Source organism: Trematomus bernacchii, unplaced genomic scaffold (genome assembly GCF_902827165.1).
Source record: "Trematomus bernacchii unplaced genomic scaffold, fTreBer1.1, whole genome shotgun sequence".
NCBI classification, from domain to species: Eukaryota; Metazoa; Chordata; class Actinopteri; order Perciformes; family Nototheniidae; genus Trematomus; species Trematomus bernacchii.
The window spans coordinates 9,853,962-9,877,220 of NW_022987547.1; the positions used below are offsets into that span (position 1 = coordinate 9,853,962).

The 23,259-nt window shown below is 40.0% G+C and overlaps 1 protein-coding gene across 2 annotated transcripts in view; it reads right to left on the reverse strand.

Annotated features, from left to right (window-relative positions):
• The window catches only part of ap3b1a (adaptor related protein complex 3 subunit beta 1a), a 47,627-nt gene that overhangs the window by 23,031 nt on the left and 1,337 nt on the right, over window positions 1–23,259 (reverse strand). Inside the window, exons 1-19 of one of the 2 annotated variants that reach the window (XM_034123142.1) lie at window positions 20,323–20,946; window positions 19,225–19,300; window positions 19,025–19,099; window positions 16,699–16,794; window positions 15,892–16,052; window positions 14,353–14,419; window positions 9,641–9,823; window positions 8,870–9,025; window positions 7,490–7,587; window positions 7,321–7,375; window positions 7,162–7,233; window positions 6,584–6,646; window positions 6,330–6,462; window positions 6,110–6,219; window positions 5,811–5,987; window positions 4,475–4,661; window positions 3,448–3,578; window positions 2,451–2,604; window positions 1,614–1,791 (exon numbers count right to left, since the gene is read on the reverse strand). In XM_034123142.1, the coding sequence (XP_033979033.1) occupies window positions 1,614–1,791; window positions 2,451–2,604; window positions 3,448–3,578; window positions 4,475–4,661; window positions 5,811–5,987; window positions 6,110–6,219; window positions 6,330–6,462; window positions 6,584–6,646; window positions 7,162–7,233; window positions 7,321–7,375; window positions 7,490–7,587; window positions 8,870–9,025; window positions 9,641–9,823; window positions 14,353–14,419; window positions 15,892–16,052; window positions 16,699–16,794; window positions 19,025–19,099; window positions 19,225–19,300; window positions 20,323–20,486 (2,336 nt within the window). In that variant the 5' untranslated portion in view covers window positions 20,487–20,946. Of the gene's footprint in view, window positions 1–1,613; window positions 1,792–2,450; window positions 2,605–3,447; window positions 3,579–4,474; window positions 4,662–5,810; window positions 5,988–6,109; window positions 6,220–6,329; window positions 6,463–6,583; window positions 6,647–7,161; window positions 7,234–7,320; window positions 7,376–7,489; window positions 7,588–8,869; window positions 9,026–9,640; window positions 9,824–14,352; window positions 14,420–15,891; window positions 16,053–16,698; window positions 16,795–19,024; window positions 19,100–19,224; window positions 19,301–20,322; window positions 20,947–23,259 lie in introns of those variants that run through there. The other variant, XM_034123143.1, reaches the window with a different exon arrangement.

Here is a 23,259-nt window from a genome sequence, read left to right on the forward strand (position 1 = left end):
ACAAATTGTCTGGAAACCATTAGGCAAACAAACTTTTATTTTATTTATTCTCCATCCGAACTAAAAGCTTGAGCGTGGCGCGGTCAGAACAACAACGATCAATTTGTTTTTGTTTGTGAAGCTAATTCAATGTTGCATTCACTCAAAAAGATTTTTTCCATCTTCCTCCTCTCTCTTTCACTTGCTCTGTCCCTCTTCAATTTGTCCCGATAATGAGTGTTTACTCCGCCTGCCTGGGATTTTCAGCCATTAAATTAATGAGGGGAATTGTGACGGTAACTGGCTTTTTAACTTGGGCGATGATGAAAAGCCAGTATTAATTTGGCCTACAGATTTCATTTGCTGCGAACAGGAAAAAGTGATATAAATCACTGTGGGCCTGATTAGGCCCTGCCTGAAATGACTGGGCCATAATGAGGGCATTATGCTGTGTTTGTTGTGGAAGCACTGGGGTGAGCTGCTCTAATTACTGTGTGTATGTGTGTGTGTGCGTGTTTGTGTGTGTTTGAGCACTGGGGTGAGTTGCTCTAATTATACTCTCTAATGGAGAGAACAGGGTCAGCCGGCGGCCTGTCACACAGCAGATTCAGGTACAATGTGTGTGACTGTGTGTGTCCGTGAGCAAATGAAGTAGAAGTGCATAAGAAACTAAATGTGCCCGTGTGTAAGAGTGTGTATGTGAGCATATTCAGTAGTAATGACTCAAATCTCATTCATTGGCAACACCAGGCTGCTAAATGACCAATCAAAAGTCATTATCCATTAGCCATGTAAATGTGGGTTACGCTACTGGAGGAAAATTTTCCTTGATTAGCTTGTTAATGGAAGTCACACTAACGATAATCTAGCAGCTCTGCCAGCCTGGTGTGTGTGTATCCGTGTGTGTGTGTATCCGTGTGTGTATCCGTGTGTGTGTGTGTGTGTGTGTGTGTGTGTGTGTGTGTGTGTGTGTGTGTGTGTGTGTGTGTGTGTGTGTGTGTGTGTGTGTGTGTGTGTGTGTGTGTGTGTGTGTGTGTGTGTGTGTGTGTGTGTGTGTGTGTGTGTGTGTGTGTGTGTGTGTGTGTGTGTTACAGAGAAGGTGTATGTACAGTACAATAGGTGTGTAATGGCTCATTGACTAAACTGTAATCTCCTTTCAGAAAGATGGTAAGATTCGTTGTCCTTTCTTAAAAAAACATACATTTGGTGAACATAAGCGTTTTATTTTTTTTACTTACAACATTGTTATCTGCTCCTGCTCGAGTCTTGTTTGTTAAAAAGGACATACAATTACAACTTTTTAGTGAAACTGTTGTTAATTGTGGTTGTATACGATGAATATATTTTAAAATGTATCCTTTTATTTGGGGCATAAGATCTACAAAGAGTTTTTAATATATTATAAAATAGCGAAAGACGTTAACAGAAGTGGGTTTGAGCTTATTTATTCAGCAAAGCTCTGATCTCATCTGTTGTTTACGACGCCTCTGATTCCTCTCACAAACACACAGCTGTCTAATCAACTATGTGAGGACGAGGAAAAAGAGAAAAATATGAAACATCTGGACACACAAACTGCAGGGAAGAGAAATCCTGCTTCCAGCCTCACACAGATGGGAGGGGTTTAACCGTACCTGAAAGCAGCAGGTGGCTTGCTCTTCTTTTGTGGTGCCTTCTTGGTCTTTTTCTTCTTCTTTGGTTCAGTTTCAGATTCACTGGAGCTTTTCTCAGATCCACTGGAACTCTTTCCAGAATCACTGGAGGTCTTCTCTGACTCTTCACTGCTTTCCTCCTCACTCTCACTGCCGGACTCTGTACAGACACACAGATATACAGAACGTTAGTATAAACAGTATATCAAAGACTGGTGAATTTACGTCCTATATTTTCATGAAATCAAACACTGTTTGGATAACTTCTATAGTCGGCATTTTATCAGTAGAATCAACTAATTAACAATCTGAATTTACCTTTTTATATTGTATATTTTTGGAGTGGCAGAGTACGAAATTCTTGCCCATGTTTTTAGTTCACAGGCCTACGCAGGATTTAGAATTAAATTAGGCATGCGTGTAATCCAGCATTCTGTTGTGATGTTAGCTTATTGATATCACTGTTAATTCTCCTAATATTTGATCAGAGCTGTATTCATTTACTGCCAATTCTAACTAAATCCCCCCTTAGATTGATAAGATTGGCCATCATTAACTGACTTCTTGTTTGGTTGCACTGTAAACAGACACATCAGTTGCTCTAGCTGTAGCTGCCTAATGTGTGTTTACTGCTTTGAATTCTTGGACCTGTAGTATTTAACTGCACTTGACTTATCCACAAGTGACAAAACGTGTCATCAAATCTTAATGATCATAACTTCTATACACTATTTCACAAAGGCAGCAACAACACTTTTGGTCAAAATAAATCTGTGAGACAAAAACATGGGCTTTCAAACACAGAGACAGAAAACAAACCTTCACTGCTGCTGCTGCTGCTGCTGCTGCTGTCTTTACTGCTCTCAGATCCTTCCTCTTCCTTCTCCTCTTCATCGTCCGAGTAGAACTTGTCAGCAGATTTGGGTTTTCCTGATTTCTTGGTTTTCCCAACTGATGGTGCCCACTCTTGCACCTAAACAGATACATAGAAAGGATGTGAGATAAAGTAATTCCAGCATCTGAGATTTATAATTTAGGGATAAGTGTGTAACCAGATTTTAAAGTATTGTAATCATTCTGAGGGTTTTATTTAATAGGTGTTTAATGTAAACATAACTAGTTATACTGCAATGTCATTATTATTATTAAAAAAACAATACTAACGGGACAAACAACTACTAACAAAATAAAGTGTGTTGCCATTAGAAGTCTGTAAAGAGTTGGATATAAACGCCTTATACCTCTTGTTTGCTTTAATAGGATGCAATGGAACTAGTCAATTAGCCAGATTAAGTCAGTTTTCAATCCGTTTTTCCCAAGTTTCCAGATTTGTTCTCTGTTAAATCAACCTTATACTTAAAGCTAGAAATAAACTTTGTTGTGTTAGTTTTTTGTTGTTGTTAATTGTTTTATTAGGATCCCCATTAGGTGCTACAAAATAACAATAATAAAGCTGGTGCTCGGAGAAAAAAACAACACAGTCAATAATATCCCTCACTGAAAAACAAAGCCGTTAAGTTAAAAAAGTTCTCATCTGTGAGCAGTATGGAAGCCAATCCAAACCCAGCATCACAAACAACGGTTTTTTGTAATATAAAAGGAAACATTTTTGCACTTTTAACACCCACTGCTTTAACGTCAAAACAATATGAAACCATAGCGCTTCAATAATGTTTGTCAGACATAATGAGAAAGATTTCGTTCTGCAGGGATGCTGACAGTTAAGAGAGGATAAACAAACAGCTGTGTGTTAGAATTAAACACAAAGGAGGTAAAACTATGATAAGGAGAGTGGCATTAAGGTTGGTTTTCTTACTGGCTCAATGACCTCCACGTTCCTCACAGACTGATCAGGAGCAACAGCTGGCCAATCAGAGAGCTCCTGGTATCCTGCAGCTTTAGTGTTGAGGCTGTGGGAGAGAGTGCCCAGCTGGAAACGCTCTCGATCTGCAAGTACAGGAAAATGACACAAAAAGCACTGGGTTGACAATACGAGAGTGGTGTAAAGCAAGAAGGAGGTCACTTTAGTGAAATAGAGACTAACATTAAAAAGGTACGACCAAAAACAAAGCACATTTCAAGAAATAGCCATATGGAGGATAAAAGAAAAGCCACCTAATGTCACTGTGTCCATATAGAGACCTTTAATACAAGAAATAGGTTATAGGTATCATGCTTTAAAAATCAGCTCTCTGCTTTTGTACACACATAAACACACATTCACTCTTCTCTCTCTCTCTCTCTCTCTCTCTCTCTCCAGTAGCATAATGAGTGTCTTGGGAGATTAGTTCTAAAAACTGTGCTTTGCAAACCAAAGAGAGAAAAAAAAGAAAAGAAAGTTGTGAATATTAAGAATGACAGGGGTGGTTAACGCTTTCCATAAACATCCAGTAGGTGCAAACTGCTTCTGAATTTTAATGGTGTTGAAGGCTGTTTCTGTCCCTTCAGTAGAGAAAAGAGAGAGAGAGAGAGAAGAGAGAGAGAGAGAAGAGAGAGAGAGAGAAGAGAGAGAGAGAGAGAAGAGACAGCTAAATGAGGAGATTTCTTTTTCCTCCCAGTGTCTGAAAAAGGTTAGCATTAGCTCAATAATTTACCCATCTCATTAGTCCAAGGTAAAGGGGTCTGACCTAACTGCCCTTCAGAGGGAAAGACACACCAGAATAATAAAACTACTGTCTAAATCCACTTTGCATACTACAGGAAATAGAGTCACTAGATGTGAAATAGAGGTCCAGTTAATATGGATTCAGTGATTGGCTTTAGATGAATAACCAAACGTGAGAGGAATGGTATTCTATCTTAAAACCTCTACCTATTTAGAGGATTTAATGTGTGTTCAGTACCTTTGAAGGAAGACTCGAGGACAGGGGCTGGTTTGGGGGCCAGTAGGATTCGTCGGGCATACTTGTTGAGGGCGCCGCTCTTCTCGTTGGGCACAATCAGCTGTCTTATGAAGCGTGTTCGGTCTCTGATATCGTAGCTCTGGTCATATTTGCCGAGGTTCAGGATGTACTGGGTCAGCAGCTTAGTCTGGGGTCAGAGATGATGTGTAAGGGGGTTGAAAGTGAAGAGATTGGAGGAGACAAGTTGGGTAACATGTAAGACAGCAGACGGGAGTAAAAGGCAAGCATATGTGGGAAAAGATTGGTGGTTTATGATCTGGCTTAAGAAAGACACTTATTTGTTTGCTGGCCAAGAAAACATCATGACGACATTCTTGAAGTTTCAGGAAGCCAATGCCCCAGCTCGCTTATTGCAAAGAAGTACAATAGCTGGAGCACATTCCCCTTAAAACCACATCAAGTAATTTCTACTTAACTGTCTTTGTTTTGATTAAACAAACTAGATTTAAGATGTTCTTGTTTTAGAGCTTGTAAAGTGTTGGTCTTTGGATAGAGTCAGTCTGTTTCAATCTGTTCCCAGTCTTTATTCTAAGCTAATATAACTGTCTTCTGGCTCCAGCTCTGTACTCAAGGAACATAATGATTGGTATCAATCTAATCATCAAAAAGTGAATGATTTACAATTGTCCTATTCCCAGAAATGGATCAAACTAGGATAAACAGTAGGCAAATACCTTATATCCCACCAGTTTGAAAAGGTGGTCTCATTACCACATTCTGGATGAATAAAGTACCCTTCCTCTGGCCCAAAAACAGTAAGACAGAGCGTTTGACATGTATTATAAATGTATGTATAAAATGACTGCCACCATGAAGCCCACATTACAACCTGAACCCTTTCCTGAATTGTCTTTGTCTCTCCCTCTCTCCTTCTCTATTCTCCCCGACACATTACTAGGAGCAAGAGGTGTAATGATGGTTTGAGGAGGCAGCGTCTGGGCTCATAAACCCGGCTCAGAGGCCAAAATCACCCCCATTTCCCTGAATGGGCCTATAGACACCAAGCTGTGCGAGGAGATGCTCCATTACGTTAAAGCTGTCTCATTCACTGCTGTATATTTAAACTGAGCATTTACTTCCAGAAGTGTAATATTACACTGCTGTGTCTTGTGAAAAAAAAAACTTAAAAGGACAAATCATAAGCGCACAGTTAGATAACAGGGATTTGATTTATCTCTACTACAATCATTCAGATGCTAATTTCAGATATAAGCGTTAGTTAGCTTCATTATTCCTCCATGTGCAGGTCATCACACACACTCAGTATGAAATGTACCTGCTTGGAGTTGGTCAGGTAGAGTTTGGCTGCTAGGTTGACCGTCTGCAGCTTGACAATGTCCTCCTCTGCTGTGAAAGTCTTTGCCATCTTACGAAGGACATCGGGTGCAATTTTTGGCACCCTGTCACAGTACTCTCCCATCAGCCACAGGATGCTGGCACGAGCCATGGAGACCTGCAAGTCAGAATCAAAAAGAAGGAGCAATTAGAGTCAAAACATTATGGTGTCACAATGCCATTTTTGGAAACGTTCTAAACTTTCAAGTAGGGTAAGAGTAATACAATGATGAATCATACAGTGATGTTGTCGAAGAGCTTGGCCATGTGTTTGATGATCTCGCTGTGCTGGGTGGGCTGAGTCTGAAGCAACTTCTTGATCACCACCACACTCTCAGCCACCACAGTCTCTGCAAAGACAAATCAAACGAGTTATCACAATAGCAGACAGTCAGAGAACCTTAATATACAGAGGAAGGTAAACACTTGTTATCTGTAATCATTACTGAAAGTATTGTACCGTCTCTGTTGGAAAGCAGCAGCACCAGACCGCTGAGACACGTGTCTGTCACGTCGGTGATGTTGGTGGCACACCTGCCGATGGCCTGGATGGTGGCCGCGGCAAACGCTTTGTCCTGGCTCTTCACATAGGTCTGAAGAAAGGCAAGAGAAAGACGAAGTGAGGAGGAGACAGCAGGAAGTGTAGAACCCCAAATAGTAACACTGGTCTTTTAATGTCAATTACTGGGAGGAATTTAGAAAGAAGACACACACCTGAAATTCCCTCAGAATGGTGGAGATGTTGGCTTCATTGGCCAGGTTGGTCAGGATCTCCAACTACAAAGGAGAGGAATGTAGAAGTATGATTTTTAATTAGTGAAATGTTCCTCAGAAACCATTTCAAAAGGCTTTGGACGTGCAGCATATCGTGCATTATTAACTCTTAAAACAACTGCAAAAAAGTATTAAAGTTTATAAACATGTAGAAAACATTTGAACATGAGATCATGTGTTATTTTCAAAGCAGAAAAAGTTTTCGGTTCTGCTTAAATTCAAACTTTTAAATGTGTGCATGCATTTGAAATATCTGCTCTGTTCATGAGAGCAATTATCTTGATGTAACCTCCACTTTGATTTGCAAGCGCATTTTGTCCACAACCAATATTTTCTACACATTACAAACTTGAATGTCTCCAGCAGATATTTGGATAGCATTATAATGGGTAATAAACAACCACAGAGTGTGAAATCATTTCTGAACATCATTTCCCCAATCTCAATATCTTATTGGCCCTCATTTGAGCCCATATTGTGTAACAGTATGCCGTAATGCAAAAGATAAACTGGTAGACCTTCAGTGTTTTGATGTGTGTTGCATCCGTGGATCTGACATAGAAACTCTTCATGTAGGGCTCAAACATCCCCTGTTTGGAGATAATTCGTGCTATTAGGCAGACTGCACCAATCAATCAAGACAGTAATATTGTTCTGAAGTCCTCAAGCAGACTCACCTTCCTCTGAATGGACATGGTGGCTATATTCTGAAGCACAATGTACTGCACCTCTCTGCACAAAAGAAAGGGAAATAATCAGACATTAAACAACATGGATACACTGTGTCACAGGAAGTCATTTATTTTTAGCTAATTTAGGTAAAGGGAACATTTTATTCTGGATTACCTGTGGCTTCTTAGCAGTCGAACCAGTGACTTGGTGACAATGTTGACTTCCTGCGTAGGGGCCAAATGCCAATAGAGCTGAGCGACACACATCACCACCTAAAACACAAAGGAATTCAGTTAGATATCTTTGCAATTTAACCTCTTAATACATTCTAAGATCTGTCTTTAAAAAGGGGCCCTTTTATGCTTTTTGGGGTTTTCCCTTTCCTGTAGTGTGTTATAAACATCTCCATTGGACATCTTGGTTTTCTTCCATAACTTAGTGAAATCACCATTTAACACTCACGCTTCTATGAGCTAGTGCTTGTAAGTGATAGGTTAAGGGGCGGGACATCTCTAAGCGGTTGACCAATCACAACAGAGCCAGCCAGCTAACCAATCAGAGCAGACTGGGCTCTGGTTTCAGACAGAGGGTGAAAAGAAGTGCTGCAGCACAGGCAGTACGAGAAAGATAAAGAGCTTTTTGAACATTAAAGCATGTAAATGTGACAGTAGAGGAACACAATACATATAAGAACCTGAAAATTAGCATTACTGTATAGGGCCCCTTTAAGTTGCTTTTTGTTCTTTCCAGAAAGTGCTGCCCACTTTTGACTCTTTATGTTACTTTTTCTCTATTTAATGTTTAATAAAATCTGAGAAACGCACCTTGTAACTTGAAAGCTCTATGTTTTTATTACACCACCATCAAGATCGTACCTATGCTAAAATAAAATACTTTCACACTCATTTCTTAGAGCTCTACAAAAGCACTCATGACCGACTTCACAGTATAAAAGGTAATTTTTCAGCGGAGCTTTAAATAGCAGGCGGACGTGTGTCCATCGTTGCAGGCAGAATGAAGGGGGTTCAGGCGTCTATGAAGATGGAGGATGTCACTGTGTTGCCGCGAGTAAAGACACAGCATGTCACATTTTAATCAACACTTTCATTTGGGAGCATTTTTCCTCCCGCTGCTACACAGCTACAGAGACCTTGAGGCTCCTGGGTGATGGAGATCTGCACTCACTGTGTTTTTTATCTTATTTTTTTTACAATATGGTAGGCAGGTGCAGGTGTGTGCGTGTGCGCGTGTGCGTGTGCGTGTGCGTGTGCGTGTGCGTGTGCGTGTGTGTGATCTGGTGTTTTGTTTCTAGGGTCGGTGTTGTATTTGTGGAAGAAAAGGTATTTTGAAATGCATTACTGCTGGGAAATGAATTTAAAAGTGTGTGTTCATCTATACAGTATAAGACTATAGAGTAGCTTTTATCTTAAGCCCGTGTTGAGATACGAGAAGAGGAAGCACTCAGAAACCTTCATCCAGGTTTAAGCAGCACACACATTTACACACTACTTGAATTTGGCTGTATATGTGTGTTTAAGTGTCCAGCTCACTCACAGCAGTGTTCCTGCTCTGCAGCAGAGGTTTGGTGTTCCTCAGCAGCAGTCTGTGATCTGGATCCATGATGTAAGGCTTGGCCTCCGTCGTGTCTTTTTTCTCCTCAGAATCAGAGTCATAGAACGCCTTATCATTGTTCTCATCAAATATGGCACCCTGAAACACAGACAGCACAAACATTACACTAAAGCACAATGTTTTTCAGAGGATTATTGTGAGATACAATTGCCCGAACTTCAAAGTGGATTGAGCAAATTGAGTTTTATATTGACAGTACTTCTCTTATAGTAACCTTTTTTTTTCCAGTGCTACAATCATTAATTATTCTTTTAACTTCACTTCTATAGAGGAGCCATTTGACATTTACCCAGAAATCATTTTTGTGCAGATAATATCTGAATGTATTTAACATTCAAAAATGTTGTTTGTAAAAAAAATCATTTAAATACCATATATTTTAAATCTAAATACAGAAGTTTAACTCAAATCTTGACTTTCCCCCAGATTTGTGTGGCAGAATAAACATTTACATAATTATACTTTAAATTGGATAAGGGAGGTGCTATTCTCTAAATACTTTTGGAAATTCCCAGCTTGTCTTGAAGATGTCATTTTAGTAGTTTCTTCAAACAGCTGGTCACTTTAGTTTTCAGCAAACATTATTCAAACAAGAGGATATAGTGCATATGTTGATGACTATTTCCTGAAAGTAGATAAACACACAAGTAAGTATATTGTGAATGCCACTTCCTCAGGTGATGAGTGCCTCACCTCCTTCCAGGGACTGGTGAACTGCGTCCTGGCGTAGCGCGTCAGCATGGAGATGATGACCACCTGGCCCCACTCCTCCACATCCACCAACAGGTTACACAGCTTCCTGTAGTTCTTATGGATCAGGTCAATGCGATCCGGACACACCTCCTCAAAAGCCATCACCACACTGCCGGCAACCAGCTACAGAAAGGAACGGAGACAAGTAGAAGAACAAGAAAAAATAAACAACTCATGAGGGAAATGCTGTTGTTTTGTATGTATTCCTCTCCAGTATTAGCATTGGAGTTAATGGAAGTTGAGAGGATATGTAGCAGACAAATTGAACAAATACTTTAACTCTAACTAAGTGGTAATTTAAAGACTCTAGAGAAATAAAGACTGGTTAACAGATATGACCCTGGAAGAAGAAAAAACACGATAATTCCTCTTTAAAAAAGAATAAGGCTAATTTAAACCACATTCATTACAATACACACAGTTCAGCCTCTGAGTAGTTGATAATTAGAAGGAAAGAAGGTTTGCACTTGAATTTTTAACTCATTTATTTGACTCAAGCCTGTGAAATAAATCCATCAATGAGACCTATTTTCCCCATGAATTAACATTTTCTCACATACAAAACCCACTTTATGTTCAATTTACAGAGAAAGGCGGACAAGGAGGAAGCAGCAGCTGAGAGAGAAAATGTATTTATATTTTTTTAACCCATTTGGCTGCCCCCCCCACCACCCAACTGCGTGCTGGCTTCACTGACTGCCTGTGAGACTGAGTGAGTGACATGGCGGTGTATTAATATGCAAACAGCATTATCATGGGCAGGCGAGGGTGGAGAAGAAGAGAGAGGCAGCAGAATCTGGTCTTCCCAATTAAAGCCTTCTGGCCCCGGTGGCCCTGTGGGAACCCGGTGCATTTACCCATCAGCATTGTCATGAGCCTGCATTGATTGTGTGTGAGTGTGTGTATGATATGTGTGTGTGTGCACGGCTGCCGTCTGTATATTCTCAGAGAAATCTGGACCTTAAATCCGAGTGATGATTAGCGTTTCTGACATCTACACACTAATACTGATGAATGGATCACTGCAGGATCAAACAACTGCTTTTTATGGCATCGCACTGATGTATGAAGTTAAATATATAGAACAACCCACATCAATTCTAGTTACATTTAAACAGTGAAACGTGCAGGTAGATCCAGTAAGTGTAATAACATGATCAAGCTAGCGTAATACCAACAGTCTGGCATGAAAATGCATCTTATGATAAAGATAAAGGAGGTGTAGATTCAGCTGTATGATCATTTTGGAGGCTGCAGTTGATGGTGCTCTTGAGTTATGTTGCATTATACGGAGAGCTGTTTCTAATATTATGTCCAACCTATTTATATCAACAATAACAGGTTATATAACAGACAATACCTCCGTTTTTGTGTGTGCAATACAGATTAAATCAACACTATATCCTTCAAATGATCAAATGATTTGATCAGCACATATCTAAACGACTTCAACAAACAGAAGCATTATTACCTTACTGAAAACGATGTGTTGTTTTAATAGACTGCATTCGTTTTAGCAAACTATATAGCTAATAAACTGGCAATTGAGAGCTTATTTACGAAAGCCTAGACATCCAATTTATATAATCATTCTTGATAATCCACAAAACGTGATATAAACTGTTTTTATGGTAACTACAGCAGTATGGATTAGTCTATTAATAGGAGAAACAAATGATCAATAATAAATACATTTTCTGTACAGTTTGCAGCATTTAAAAATGAAATTTCACGATTGTTTTACGTTTTAGATATGAAATAGAATATCTTTGGGGTTTTGACTGAAAAAACGACCACATTTAAAAAGCATCACATTGGACTTTAGGAAACTGAGATGTACATTATTCAATATTTCCTACATTTGATAGACGAATGATTCATTTAGAAATATTAAGGAGGTGGAAAATTGACAATAATCATTATTTGCAGGCCTAATAGGGAGTAATAGGAAGTAGTTCCAATGACAAATGTTCACAGTTACCAGTGTATAGACTAAACAAAATCATGACTTTACATATCTATGTTAAAGTGGCTTTGCAGTAGCTTGAAGTAAAGCTGGTGTTTTTAGTTAATATATCTGCCAATAAACACACTCAAAGCTGTCAATTAGAATACATAAAGTAAATTCAGCATGTATTTTTCTCCCCTGGTATTCTCCCAAGGCCTCTCCTGTCTCTGAGGCTATTACAGGCAGCAGTGTTTCTGAGCATGTGGATCCTGCTGCAAGGCTTTGTGCATTCTCCACCAGCTTCCCCCATTAGACACAGCTCCAAGGTAAACTACATGCACCATCAACAAAACTGACACCCCAATCTATGGAGTTCATACGCCGCCTCCCCCCTCCTCGACCGTATTATCTAGCCTGCGTGACAAGCCGGTAATGGAAAAATCACACTAAGCAAATGGTTCTTCTAATAACAATAAATTTCCTATAAAATTATGAAGGGGCCCAAACCGTTTCCTTGCATCTATTTTGCTATGAATTCTAATTAGGGTGCCAGGGAGGCAGAGAGTGCTGGGTCATCACGCCAGAGACAACGTGCGGCTTTTTGATTGATGGCCCGGTGTGGGGTCGGCCTATCCTCCCTTCCCTTCCCTCGCTCCTCTCCTTCCTCCCTACTTTTTTCCCCTCTTAAATTAATGGGCATCACACCTAGCCCCTTATCATAGCCCCCCCCCCCCCCCCTTCACCCTCCTTTCTGTTCTCATTTCAATTTTGCCGAGGGTGCAGGGGGGCGGGGGTGGTGGGAGGGATCGATCATTTATCTTGTAATGGCTGGATAATAGATCCATCACGGTAAAACAGCTGCACAAACTCCTATGTTGTCTCTGTCATCGGGCCCTTCCCATTTTCTCTTTAAACCATCCTGCCTATAAGCAGGCCGCCGCGTGTCACAGCCATTTAACCAAACAGGCACATCTGTAAAGGTAAATGTCAGGAGGCCCGGACAGAAACACACTGGAACAATAAGCAAATGTTTCCGTGCGCTACAGGCAGCACACTGACATCAGCTAAATACCAGTTTCCTAAATTAATTCACTTATTTGCAGTTAAATCGATCCACTAACACATAACTCTGTATTAGATGTCTGGAAATATGGGTGATGAACTGATACATTAAGGTGGCAATAAAGCTTTTACAGCATTCTTTTTAGAGCAGGACAAGCAGGTGTAATTAATAACATTAGGATTAGGACACTTGATGGAACCAAACAATCATTAACAGAATTAGCTACGCTTTTTCTGCTACAGTATAGAAAGCGGTAGAAGTAGTGTCGTTACCCAGTATCTAAAACATGAAGTAAGCTATGCAGACACTACAGTGTAAATTGCTTGTAGGTGTGAGTCATTTTCACACAAAAAAGGCAAAAACTCACAGAATTAGTACATTTTTATACACAAGGAATTTGCATCGGTGTTTGGTAAAGATACAAAAATAAAAAGCAAGTTCGGTGATTGTCAAAAAACGAAATAAGAAGAAAAAAACATGTTCAAATGTAAAATGAAAGTGTGGTGCAGTTGTTTTGCTGGAATGGTACTGTATATAGGATAAGGTTTAATGCTTCAATCCCTGCTTTGCAATTTCGCTATCTTTCAAACATGACACTCAACATATACTGTAGCTTGCTGTAAAAAATGTGTAGTTTCCAAGCTCAAATAACCATCATGACATCATCAGGGGATATTCTCTCAGAGTGGACAAAACTCCTGCAGAGCTACGGAAGACATTTTACAACCACTTTCCTAGGCAGCGCAGTTCTCCTCATGACTGGTGAACTGAACATATACAAGTCAAATCTGTGACCCATCGACATGTTCAGCCTTTGATAAATGGCAAGAGGACTGACCATTGTTGTGGGACTTCTAAATTCTTCATCGTAGCGACTTAGCATTTTAAAAATGCATAGCTAGAAAGCCATTACGTATTCACTATGTTTAGATTTCCCCCCATTCATCAGCGACTGATAGTGCTCGTGCATCTGTGTGATGATAGTGCCCTCTCTCCCTGTCCCCAGCCTCACAATGTGGGCTCCAACGGGGGAGAAGTCATCTGTCTTCGTTAGCGTCCGGGGCTAAATATGCTATGCATCTGGTACTGGGCTTTCCATCCCCCCTTGGCCTAAGCTGCCTTGTTTTGTTTGTATAATGATAGGTATACGCTATGAATACATAAACACGACAAACTGTGGATGACTCGCACGTACAAACCCTCTGCATTCTGTAGCCAATGTCTACATATATGAAATTGGCATTTAAACACCCTTAGTATTCACTGTGACCTCCTCAAATTAATGTGCTGCATGCTGACTTATAATGGGCTGCCTGTGTTGTCTGTCTGTGACCGGCCTAAACACCACATTTTAGACTCCGACTCATTTACGGTCCATTTTGGGGGGGAAAAAGAGAAGAAGTTGGCCTTTGAGAAAATTAAGCTGACACTAGCATCAGTGCGAAGATTCCTTCCAAATGGACACTTAACAAGGAGCATCTGAAGATGTGTGGGTTTAAGTGGGTGTTAACAAACCATGGCATTGCCGAATGAGCTGTGGGATGGAGAGCTGAGAGGAGAACTGCTTGACTGGGGCGCCCTCCAGTGGTCTGCGCTTTTCATCATGGGACATTTACTGTAAAGCTCTCACTTTGTACTTACTGTGCTTTTGTCTTTCAATAGTTTCTCTATCACTTCGATCAGCTGCTCCTTCTGGTCTGGATCCAGGCTGAGGGGGGGAGGGGGAGAGAGAGAGAGAGAGAGAGAGAGAGAGAGAGAGAGAGAGAGAGAGAGAGAGAGCGAGAGAGAGAGAGATAGCGAGAGAGAGAGAGAGAGAGAGAGAGAGAGAGAGAGAGATAGAGAGAGAGAGAGAGATATTGTCAACTAAGGAATGGCAATTATTCACATAACATGAAAACTTGATGGACTTACAAATTAAATGACGTCCCCTCTGTGTGCTCTGAATACTTCGGTGTCTGGGTGTCACATCAGCTGACAATGATCTAGACTGTGACTGACCAGTACTATTCAATGATTCCTATGTAACAGACACTGCTGTAACAAGTTGGTCTACCAGTTAGTTGGCATATAAGAAATCTGCACCTATTGTTATAATCTCTGGAACCCATCGGTCGATTTTGATGATTGACACCTCTTTTGAACCGTTAGAGCCAATAGAATCGGGAGGGAGTTCCTAAATCCATCGAAACATTACCATTGGTGAATGAGAGTGATGCGCAGCCAGCATGCCCAAAACCGGAAGCTCTCATACACTCTCTTAGCTCTCATAGCAGCTATATATGAAAACTACTCTTATTGACATAAATATGATGATGGATTATCAGTAATCATTTGAAAGTGACACAGAGACATTGGATTAACCTTCAGCAGCGTTTGCCATTGAACACAACTTTTGATCAGAAAGCAGCAAAGGTAAGACGTATTTGCCGTTTTGGCCCCGTAAAGTGAAGTTGTGTGTTGTCTTTGCTTGACTTCGCTGCCCTGAGGTTTGGTCGCACAGTGATGATACTTATACCATTGGAATCTGTGGAAGCTCAGCTTTCATTATGATATCTAGTTTGTGCAGATCCGATGAAGTATAAAATGTTTCTACCGTGAGTTATGTGCCAAGTGCATTAGCATTCTTTCACTTAGTGCTAATTCAGACGCTTCATGGTTCAAGGTTTTTATTTTGTCATACGAACATAGCTACAGTGTAGTTATGACGATGAGAATCTTAGGTCACAGGCTCCTCCAACAGTGCAACACAATAAAACAGATAAACAGAAATATAGTGCAAGTAAATAGTAAATAGTAAATACAAAAATAGTTTAAAAAACGCTTGGCGTTAGTTGGCGTTAGAGTTGTGTTTTGTTTCGGTAAAAATTGTTCATATCGTCAGTTAGCTGAGTTTCCGCAGGCGGGGGCTATGGGGCTAAAGTTGAGTTTTACTACTTTGCTCAAATGTTAAGTCCTCATTCATTCTTTGATTCATGCCAATCGCAGAAAGACTCAGCTGATAAGAGTAGATAACTGCAAGAAAAACCTCCTTATATCAACATTACCCAACATTTCTGTATTAACTGCTCAGAAAGTAGAGGTAAGGAGAGCCAGTCAAGGTAAGGAGCAGATACTGGCTCCACCTGCAGCTTGAGTTGCAGCCTTAATATTTACAAACACATCAGAAGCACAGAAGTGTACCTGTAGAGTTTCTGGATAGCGTGGGCCGATGTCTTCCTGACGTACGGGGACAGGTCAGCTGCCGCCTCTTTGATGGCCAGCATCATGATGGGGACAATAATGGGGACCCGGATACTGGACAGAACTCTCAGCGCACTGCCCCGGATGAACTGGTTTGGGTCCTGGCAAAGAGATACAGAAAAAGATCTGTCAGTTTGGCCTACAAATAAATGTTGGTAAGCTGGTGGAGATAATGAAGAAACAACACTAATGGCAGATAGAGCATCGCCAATCGTTTGATTACATAACAGACAAATTATCACCAACTATTACAAAATGATATTTATTTAAATCAATTTTTCATCCAAAATTGGCAGAAAATTGCTTAAATGTGGAGATTTGTTTTGTTTTATATGATATTAAACCGATTATTTTGGGTTTTCAGACCGACAAAACAAGACATTTAAAAGGCATCATATTGGACTTTGAGGAACTGAGTTAGACATTTTTAACTAGTTTCTGACATTTTATAGACCTAACCATTAATTGAGGAAATAATCTGGAGATTTATCTAAAAGGAAGATACTCGTTAGTTGCACCTCTAATGTCAAATCTAACAAAACAATATGTTAACATTGCAGCTATTAGGGTACAAAGGCCAGAAAATACGCAGTCAATATACAAGAGAAACACACACTAGATAACATACATTTTTTCTAAATGATAAATAATATCAGTTTTTCCAAGCCTGTATCTATACTCAAATATAGCAGCTTTTCACAGTGTTGGGAATAATAAATATAGAAAGTCGAGGGGTATAAATGTTACCTTGAGGGCCCGCTGGAAGGTGCTGATGGAGAGCAGAGCCAGGTCCTGCTGCTCCTCTGCATACCTCACCAGGTACACATACACAAGCTTCTTAAGCTGCGAAGGACAATTAAATAAAACAGCAATCAATTAACAGCTGTAAAGGGGAATTAATGCAGCACTTGGGTTTTAAAAAAAAACGAGGAAACCAGCTGTGATATAAAACTTTAGAAGGGTTATGTGAAAGGACGTGATGTGTGTTTACAATCTATAACTGCAGCTATCAAAGGAATACAATGAACAATAATGAATGAAAGCATGGGGCTCAGTTTGTTTGTGTTTGAGTTAAGTATTTCAAAGGGTGGAAAGATGGTACAGAAAGTGTTCCTGTCTTGATATCTCCAGCAGCAGATTTGCTTCAGTGTTGTTTCAGGCAGAGAAGGAGGCTATGAATTTGTGTTCCCTTTCAGAAATGGCTATTGAATTATTTGCGCCCCCTTCTTGTGTTTTGGCTTCCATGCCTCTTCTTCTTTCACAGGAAAGCCTGAGATAATATTTGTCCAGTTTTCTGACAAGTTTAACTTCAGGCCAAAGGTTCCTCATCTGCTAATTCAGAGAAAAAGACTAACAGAGCTGATTTCTATACGCCTGTGGGATCATAACTACAGGAACTGGGATAATAGAAATTAGGAAAAATTAGGATTTAATCCAGAATCTATTTATAATTTCATTTAGGAACTGATTTAAGGTTGAGGTCATGGGTAAGGTTACATTTCAGGTACAATCGGCAAGAGTTTAATCGGTAATCAGCACCATGCCTCCTAATGCAGTGAGTATTGACTTGCAGCAGTGCAGCACAGTTCTCAATCATCGTTCTGGTCATTACTGCTGGAATTAATGGCATTACTCACTATAAAAGCAGACGCAACCCATCTGCCCTCCAGGATCTGGTTTTGTTGGCCACAAAGCTCACGGCTGATCTCATTTTGAACCGTTAAGTCTGCGATTAAGGGCTCTAAAACTTGCTCAGCGTCAAAGGACATTTAATTTCTTAAGAATTTGGTTTTTAGGGGGTGTTTATCTTATGACATTTTTGTTTTTTGTTAGTTTATTTGTAAGGGGGTTGTCTGTATGTTCCTTTATGTGGTATGTATGTATATTATACAATTAGTTCTGTGTTTCCGCCTTAAATAATATTAGTTAGATCACACAAAGAAATAACTGGTTTTAAAATGTCTCTGCATGACATGAAAGACTGAAACAAGCATGCCAAAGAAAGCTACAAGCATGTATGAAGTGTGTTTTTTAACTGAAGTGCAGCAATAATTAAAGCAAATTAAGCGCACTAATATTAAATCACGCAACACTGTCGATAAGTTGCATGCTCTTGCGCTGATCTCTAATTAGCAGGGATCAATGGCAGCTCACAGTGACAAGGAGAAGGGATGAGGGCGTTTTAGAGAGACATACTGTAGGTGAGTAAAGTGTGGAAGAAACAGCACTACCTTAGCAGCTGGTGTGTACGAAGGGTGGAGAGAGGAGACGTGACTGTGGGCTCTCTACTGCCAATTACATCCTCCCACCTGCTCCCCCACCTTACCACGAGCTGCTTTGGGCTGCATGCCTTGCACAGCGCCGGGCTCCGAGCAGCACTTCTAGCATGCTGCCCCTCGTGCTACCTGATTATAATGCTGCTGCTAATCAATATTCACAGGCTACGGGCATGGGAACCCCTCTTGAGCTGTTGCTTAGTGTTTGGTCATTCACTGGGAGAGGCTGTGCACAACTCTGCTGTGGTTTAGTGCAGTATTTACAGAGTATCTGTAATCGCTGCTGCTGCTGCTGCTGCCACTGTTTAAGATAAATAGATAACACTAGTTGAGCTACTATAAAGACTTGTAATACCCTCTTTTATTTTAGTTTTGTAATATATTCATTCTCATTAATTAATTCAGCCATTTTTTTATTGAGGTAACCTGTGGGGAACTGCCCAAAAAATGTAAACGCATGCATGCAGTTGATGTATAGTATCTCTTAGTTTTTTATTAGAGCTGCATACATGTATGGTGGAGCATATCATTGATTATTAAATTGCATAAAAGAGACATTTTTATTGAACTTGCATAAAAGAGACTTTATTTGTTTTATTTAAAATGTATTTAAAAGTAAAGTATTTATGTGTCGGTTTTACTCTTAATCTGACCAAGTGTGTCTGTTGAAATATTGAGGTGAGGAAGTTCCCACCAACGTGCTGTGTTACACGAGAATTTTATGAATCATACAAAACAACTTTGGCAAAGAGGAAAACAGTGATGAGGAATTTGCTCTGTGATATATAAGGTCATACCTCGATGTTCTTACTCGCAACGTTCTTCACAACAGCAGGAAACAGCTCCGATGCATTTTTCCCTTTGGAAATTAGCTGAAAAAGAAATCAGACAATACAGAGTTTTATCCACCTTTCTTATCACAGATAGTAAACTGAACACCTGAGAGAAGACACACACACATATTTCAAAAGAATACATGTGAATCCCTAAGACTCACCCCAACAACCCTTTTCATGGCATCCAGTTTGAGCGACTCCTTGTTGCTCTCCAACATCTCTTTAAGGTCTTCATTCCTTAGGAAAGAAAATAGTGTTATTTACACGTTTTATGGTCAAATTAGAAAAAGCCTAGTAAACACTGCTAGACGACTTGACTTATCAGCTTGAAGGGTCAAAGCTTGACCAAAGGTGGTGTGGAAGACACATATACAACATCTGTGTCAGCTTCACAGATTACAGGGTTAACATGTGAGCCGTCACATTTGCTCCTATAGGCCAAACAATTATGTACATTATTTGCCCTTTAGGAGACTAACAGTAAATGAATAATCTAGCAATACACACAGATACAATTTCATCTTTGGTTGCCACACAATAAACCTACCCCCAAATGTTAAAAGCACCTAAAAAAATCAACTTTAGCCAAAGACATTGCATAGTTGTCCACAACGCTAGCTGCTATTAGCTTTGCCAACTAGCTCATCTCATTTCTGCTAAAAGTCTCTGCAATCAGATCTGACGATGCTCATTATAGGCTAATGCTAACACACATTGTTCCTGTGCAACACGGGTTGTTTGTTACACACAGAGGCCAAACACTTAGAGATAATGTCTAGTTACTGTGGCACTGAAAGTCATTCACAAAAATAGTTATTCAGCTAAAACAAGAACAACAAAACCGTACAAGAGTTAACATTAAAATGTAGCTATTGTTTTCATACAAATAGGTGAAAGAAAATAAATAAAGGATAGGTTTGTATTTCTCGGAATAAGATACTTAGAACTCAATAAAACTCTGGATAATAAAGTTAACTAACATGAACTTCAAAGAGAGCGCAGAAAACTGATTTGTTCTGGAAATGTTACTGTATGCCTATTTTCAGTCAAAAATGAATGAATGAAGTCACATCTTTCCTAAAATACTCTGAAACTGAATAGAAGCATACATCCCACCTTCCATTTTCCTTTTTCTCTGAAACGGACATAAAAAAGTCCATTTAGTAAGAATACAACAATGCAACAACATACAACATCCTTTAATTGAAGCTAAAAACACAGATGTCTCTGTCACAGGGCTGTCTGTGATTGTACAGTACCCGGCTTTGTGTGTCTCCTTGATGCTACCCTTGCTGTTTGTGAGTGCCTGCTCTTCCTGACTGGGCTCAGGCTTCAGAGTGAGCTGTAGGTTCTCAGCCGACACCAGCGCCATCCTCATGGCTCCCACTGCCTCCGAGCGCAGAGAAGAGAAACCAACATCCATGCCGGCTTTCCTCCACGGCAGTCACTTGAGTCCACTCAACAACCAGCCCTCGCTGTGTGTGTGTGTGCTGTCTCAAAGAATAGAGTCCACACACACACAACTGACTGTATTTCAAGTAACTGAAGAGTGAAACGGAGCTGTGGTAATTACTTTCCTTCAGGCTGTGTGCCCTGGCTTTATTTACAGTTGTCTTCTTGACTCGTTCTTGTTCATAACTGTCAAAGCTGGGGAGAGTGGAGAGACGGCTCAGGCTCCACTGGCTTTGTGCCTGTCATTCACTTCTCCCTTCCTCTTCTCATAGGCAAAAAAAGTCACAAGATGCCCCGTCAGCTCCGCTAATGGCAAGTCATGCTTGAGGGTAGTGCCTGCTAACTTGGGAAAGATCTCTCTCCTTCTGCTGAAGTCCACGTTTCTTCTAAAGTTACCTGCTGGTCAGCTGGGGTCCACTCTTAAATTTCTCTTTCCTTCTTTTCCATGGATTTTCCTCTCAAACCTCTCACCTGCTCTCTGCCTGTATGTGTCTCTGTTGGACTGTGGTCACTTCCCTCCAGGGGAAAAGGAGGGCCTTATCTACACTGGTGGGTAAACAGAGCTACTTTTCATCACCTCCACTGCACAATAGTCAACTTTAGCCCGACACCGCTGAGTGAGTGCACATACAATACGCTGCCAACAGGACAGGCCTTCATGAAAGATAACAGCACCGAGCTGAATGTCAGGAAATACCCTTTAAGATTTGAAAGGTTCAGAATGTGCTTTACTTTCTCTGGGAGAAACTGACGGACCAACAACCCCAGTCACAAGCTAATAGAATCACTTTTTCACTACTTCTTACTTTTGTAAAAAGATTGTTGCTTCCCGAATAACTGCTCACATTCATTTATGACTTTATCATTGATCTCGACCATGAATTGAATTGGCCAAATAAATAATAAAACAACTAATAACTTGAAGGGAACTTTATCATGCTATATTTAACTAACAATGACTTAAAAAGGGGCAGAGAAAATGTATGTTCTGAACCTTTGCATGTGTTCCTCCATTCATGTAGAAAAAATAAAATGAACTTAATAAATGTTTTTACTATATTAAGCCTAAACTAAAATAGAAACAAGTAACCCCCCCCCCTACCCCTGCCAATTTCCTTTTCAAAGTGACAATCTGTAACAGACAAAACAATCTCAACACAGGGTCCATTTAGTAGCTGTAGCAAATGTGGTTAGTATAGTTTATGACTTCTCACCAATGTTGAATTCAAAGTATCTTTCTTGACACTGGTCACAGTAGTTGACAAAACAAACAAGACTCTTTACGACTTTTGAATAAATCAACACTAGCAGATATAGCATCTGAAAAAAGACACAAGGGCCTCACGGTAGAAGAGCTTTACAATGAAATAAGGCCTTTCTAGATAAAACTCTAAAATAAAAAAACTGTATGCTTTTATTATGTGGAAAAAAAGCATATGTTACACTGAAAAATATCGAAATTGTAGTGTTTCTTGGTAGAAATATGTATTTTTAAGAGGAAAATGAGTGCTAGATGTGCCCTGATCAGGACATTATTAACAGCTAATAACTTTTCTGAAAATAAAGTAAAAGATCCAAAATCTTAACTTTAAATGTAGGTCAAAAACATATAATTTAAACACATTTATACAACCAAACCACTTGCCCGCAGCGAAATCTCTCTTTAGTCAGAGATAATAAATAAGTCACATGTATTTGTGCCGGGCTAAAACCTTTCATAGAGCCTTTAGTCAGTGAGAAGAGGACTATAACACTACAGAACACTGCAGGAATGCTGCTGTGCCCCCCACACGTGACAAACATTCAGGAATTTCAAATAACTTGATTTAACATTAGCAGAACGACTCATGGGGCTAACTTGAATTGACAAATATGTAACATACATGCTGAGTAAGACAAAGCCTGTGTACTACACTGATGTGGACACAGCTTAGGATGCACAGGCTTAGGTCAGACAGACACGCACAGGCTTAGGTCAGACACACAGACAAAAGCATCATTCATGCATTTTCTGCTCTTCCCAGTTTGGCCTACATGCAGGCGAATTTATGACCTAGCCTTGCCTAAGTGAGTAGATCTATGGTCATGTGAGACAGCTTAGGTTCACTTAAGCACACTAAGCAACATGTAACACTGTGGCAAGAGAATGTCATTCAAAAAGACATTAATGATGGGTAAAATCCTGAATGCTGAAGAGAATACGCAAACAACTGTTCTGATGACTTAAGGTTAGTTACAGCATTTCTTGTTGGGATCAACAAATGAAAGCTCATACTGACAGCTAAAAACAAGAAGACTAGGCAGCGTAATTCTACAACTGTCAGGCTGTTGCCGTGTGAAGCTTCTCATTCACCCATAGAGGATTAAATCAGAGGGTCTGCAGGAAAAACGTCTTTACAATCAAATAGAAACCAAGGTTCCATTGATGTTTGGCTGCCCTCTAGTGGTAGGTTTCTGAGATAAAACTCAAAACATGCTGACAATCCATTTTCACTTTTATACAAGAGGAAGGTTACTTATATGTAGAAAGTAACTGTGAGTCTGAGACGTGAAGTTAAAACAGAAACTAGAAAACTTCTTTCCCAAAGTCTTTCTAAAGAATGTAATACTGTCACCTGGAAATAAAACAGACATCCATGGGCACCTGCATAGCTATCAGAAACTGATTTGGTGTATTATGTCCAAAAAGGTCTAACAAATTATAGTAGCAAACAGTCTGAATATGTACATTTAGGTACAGACCA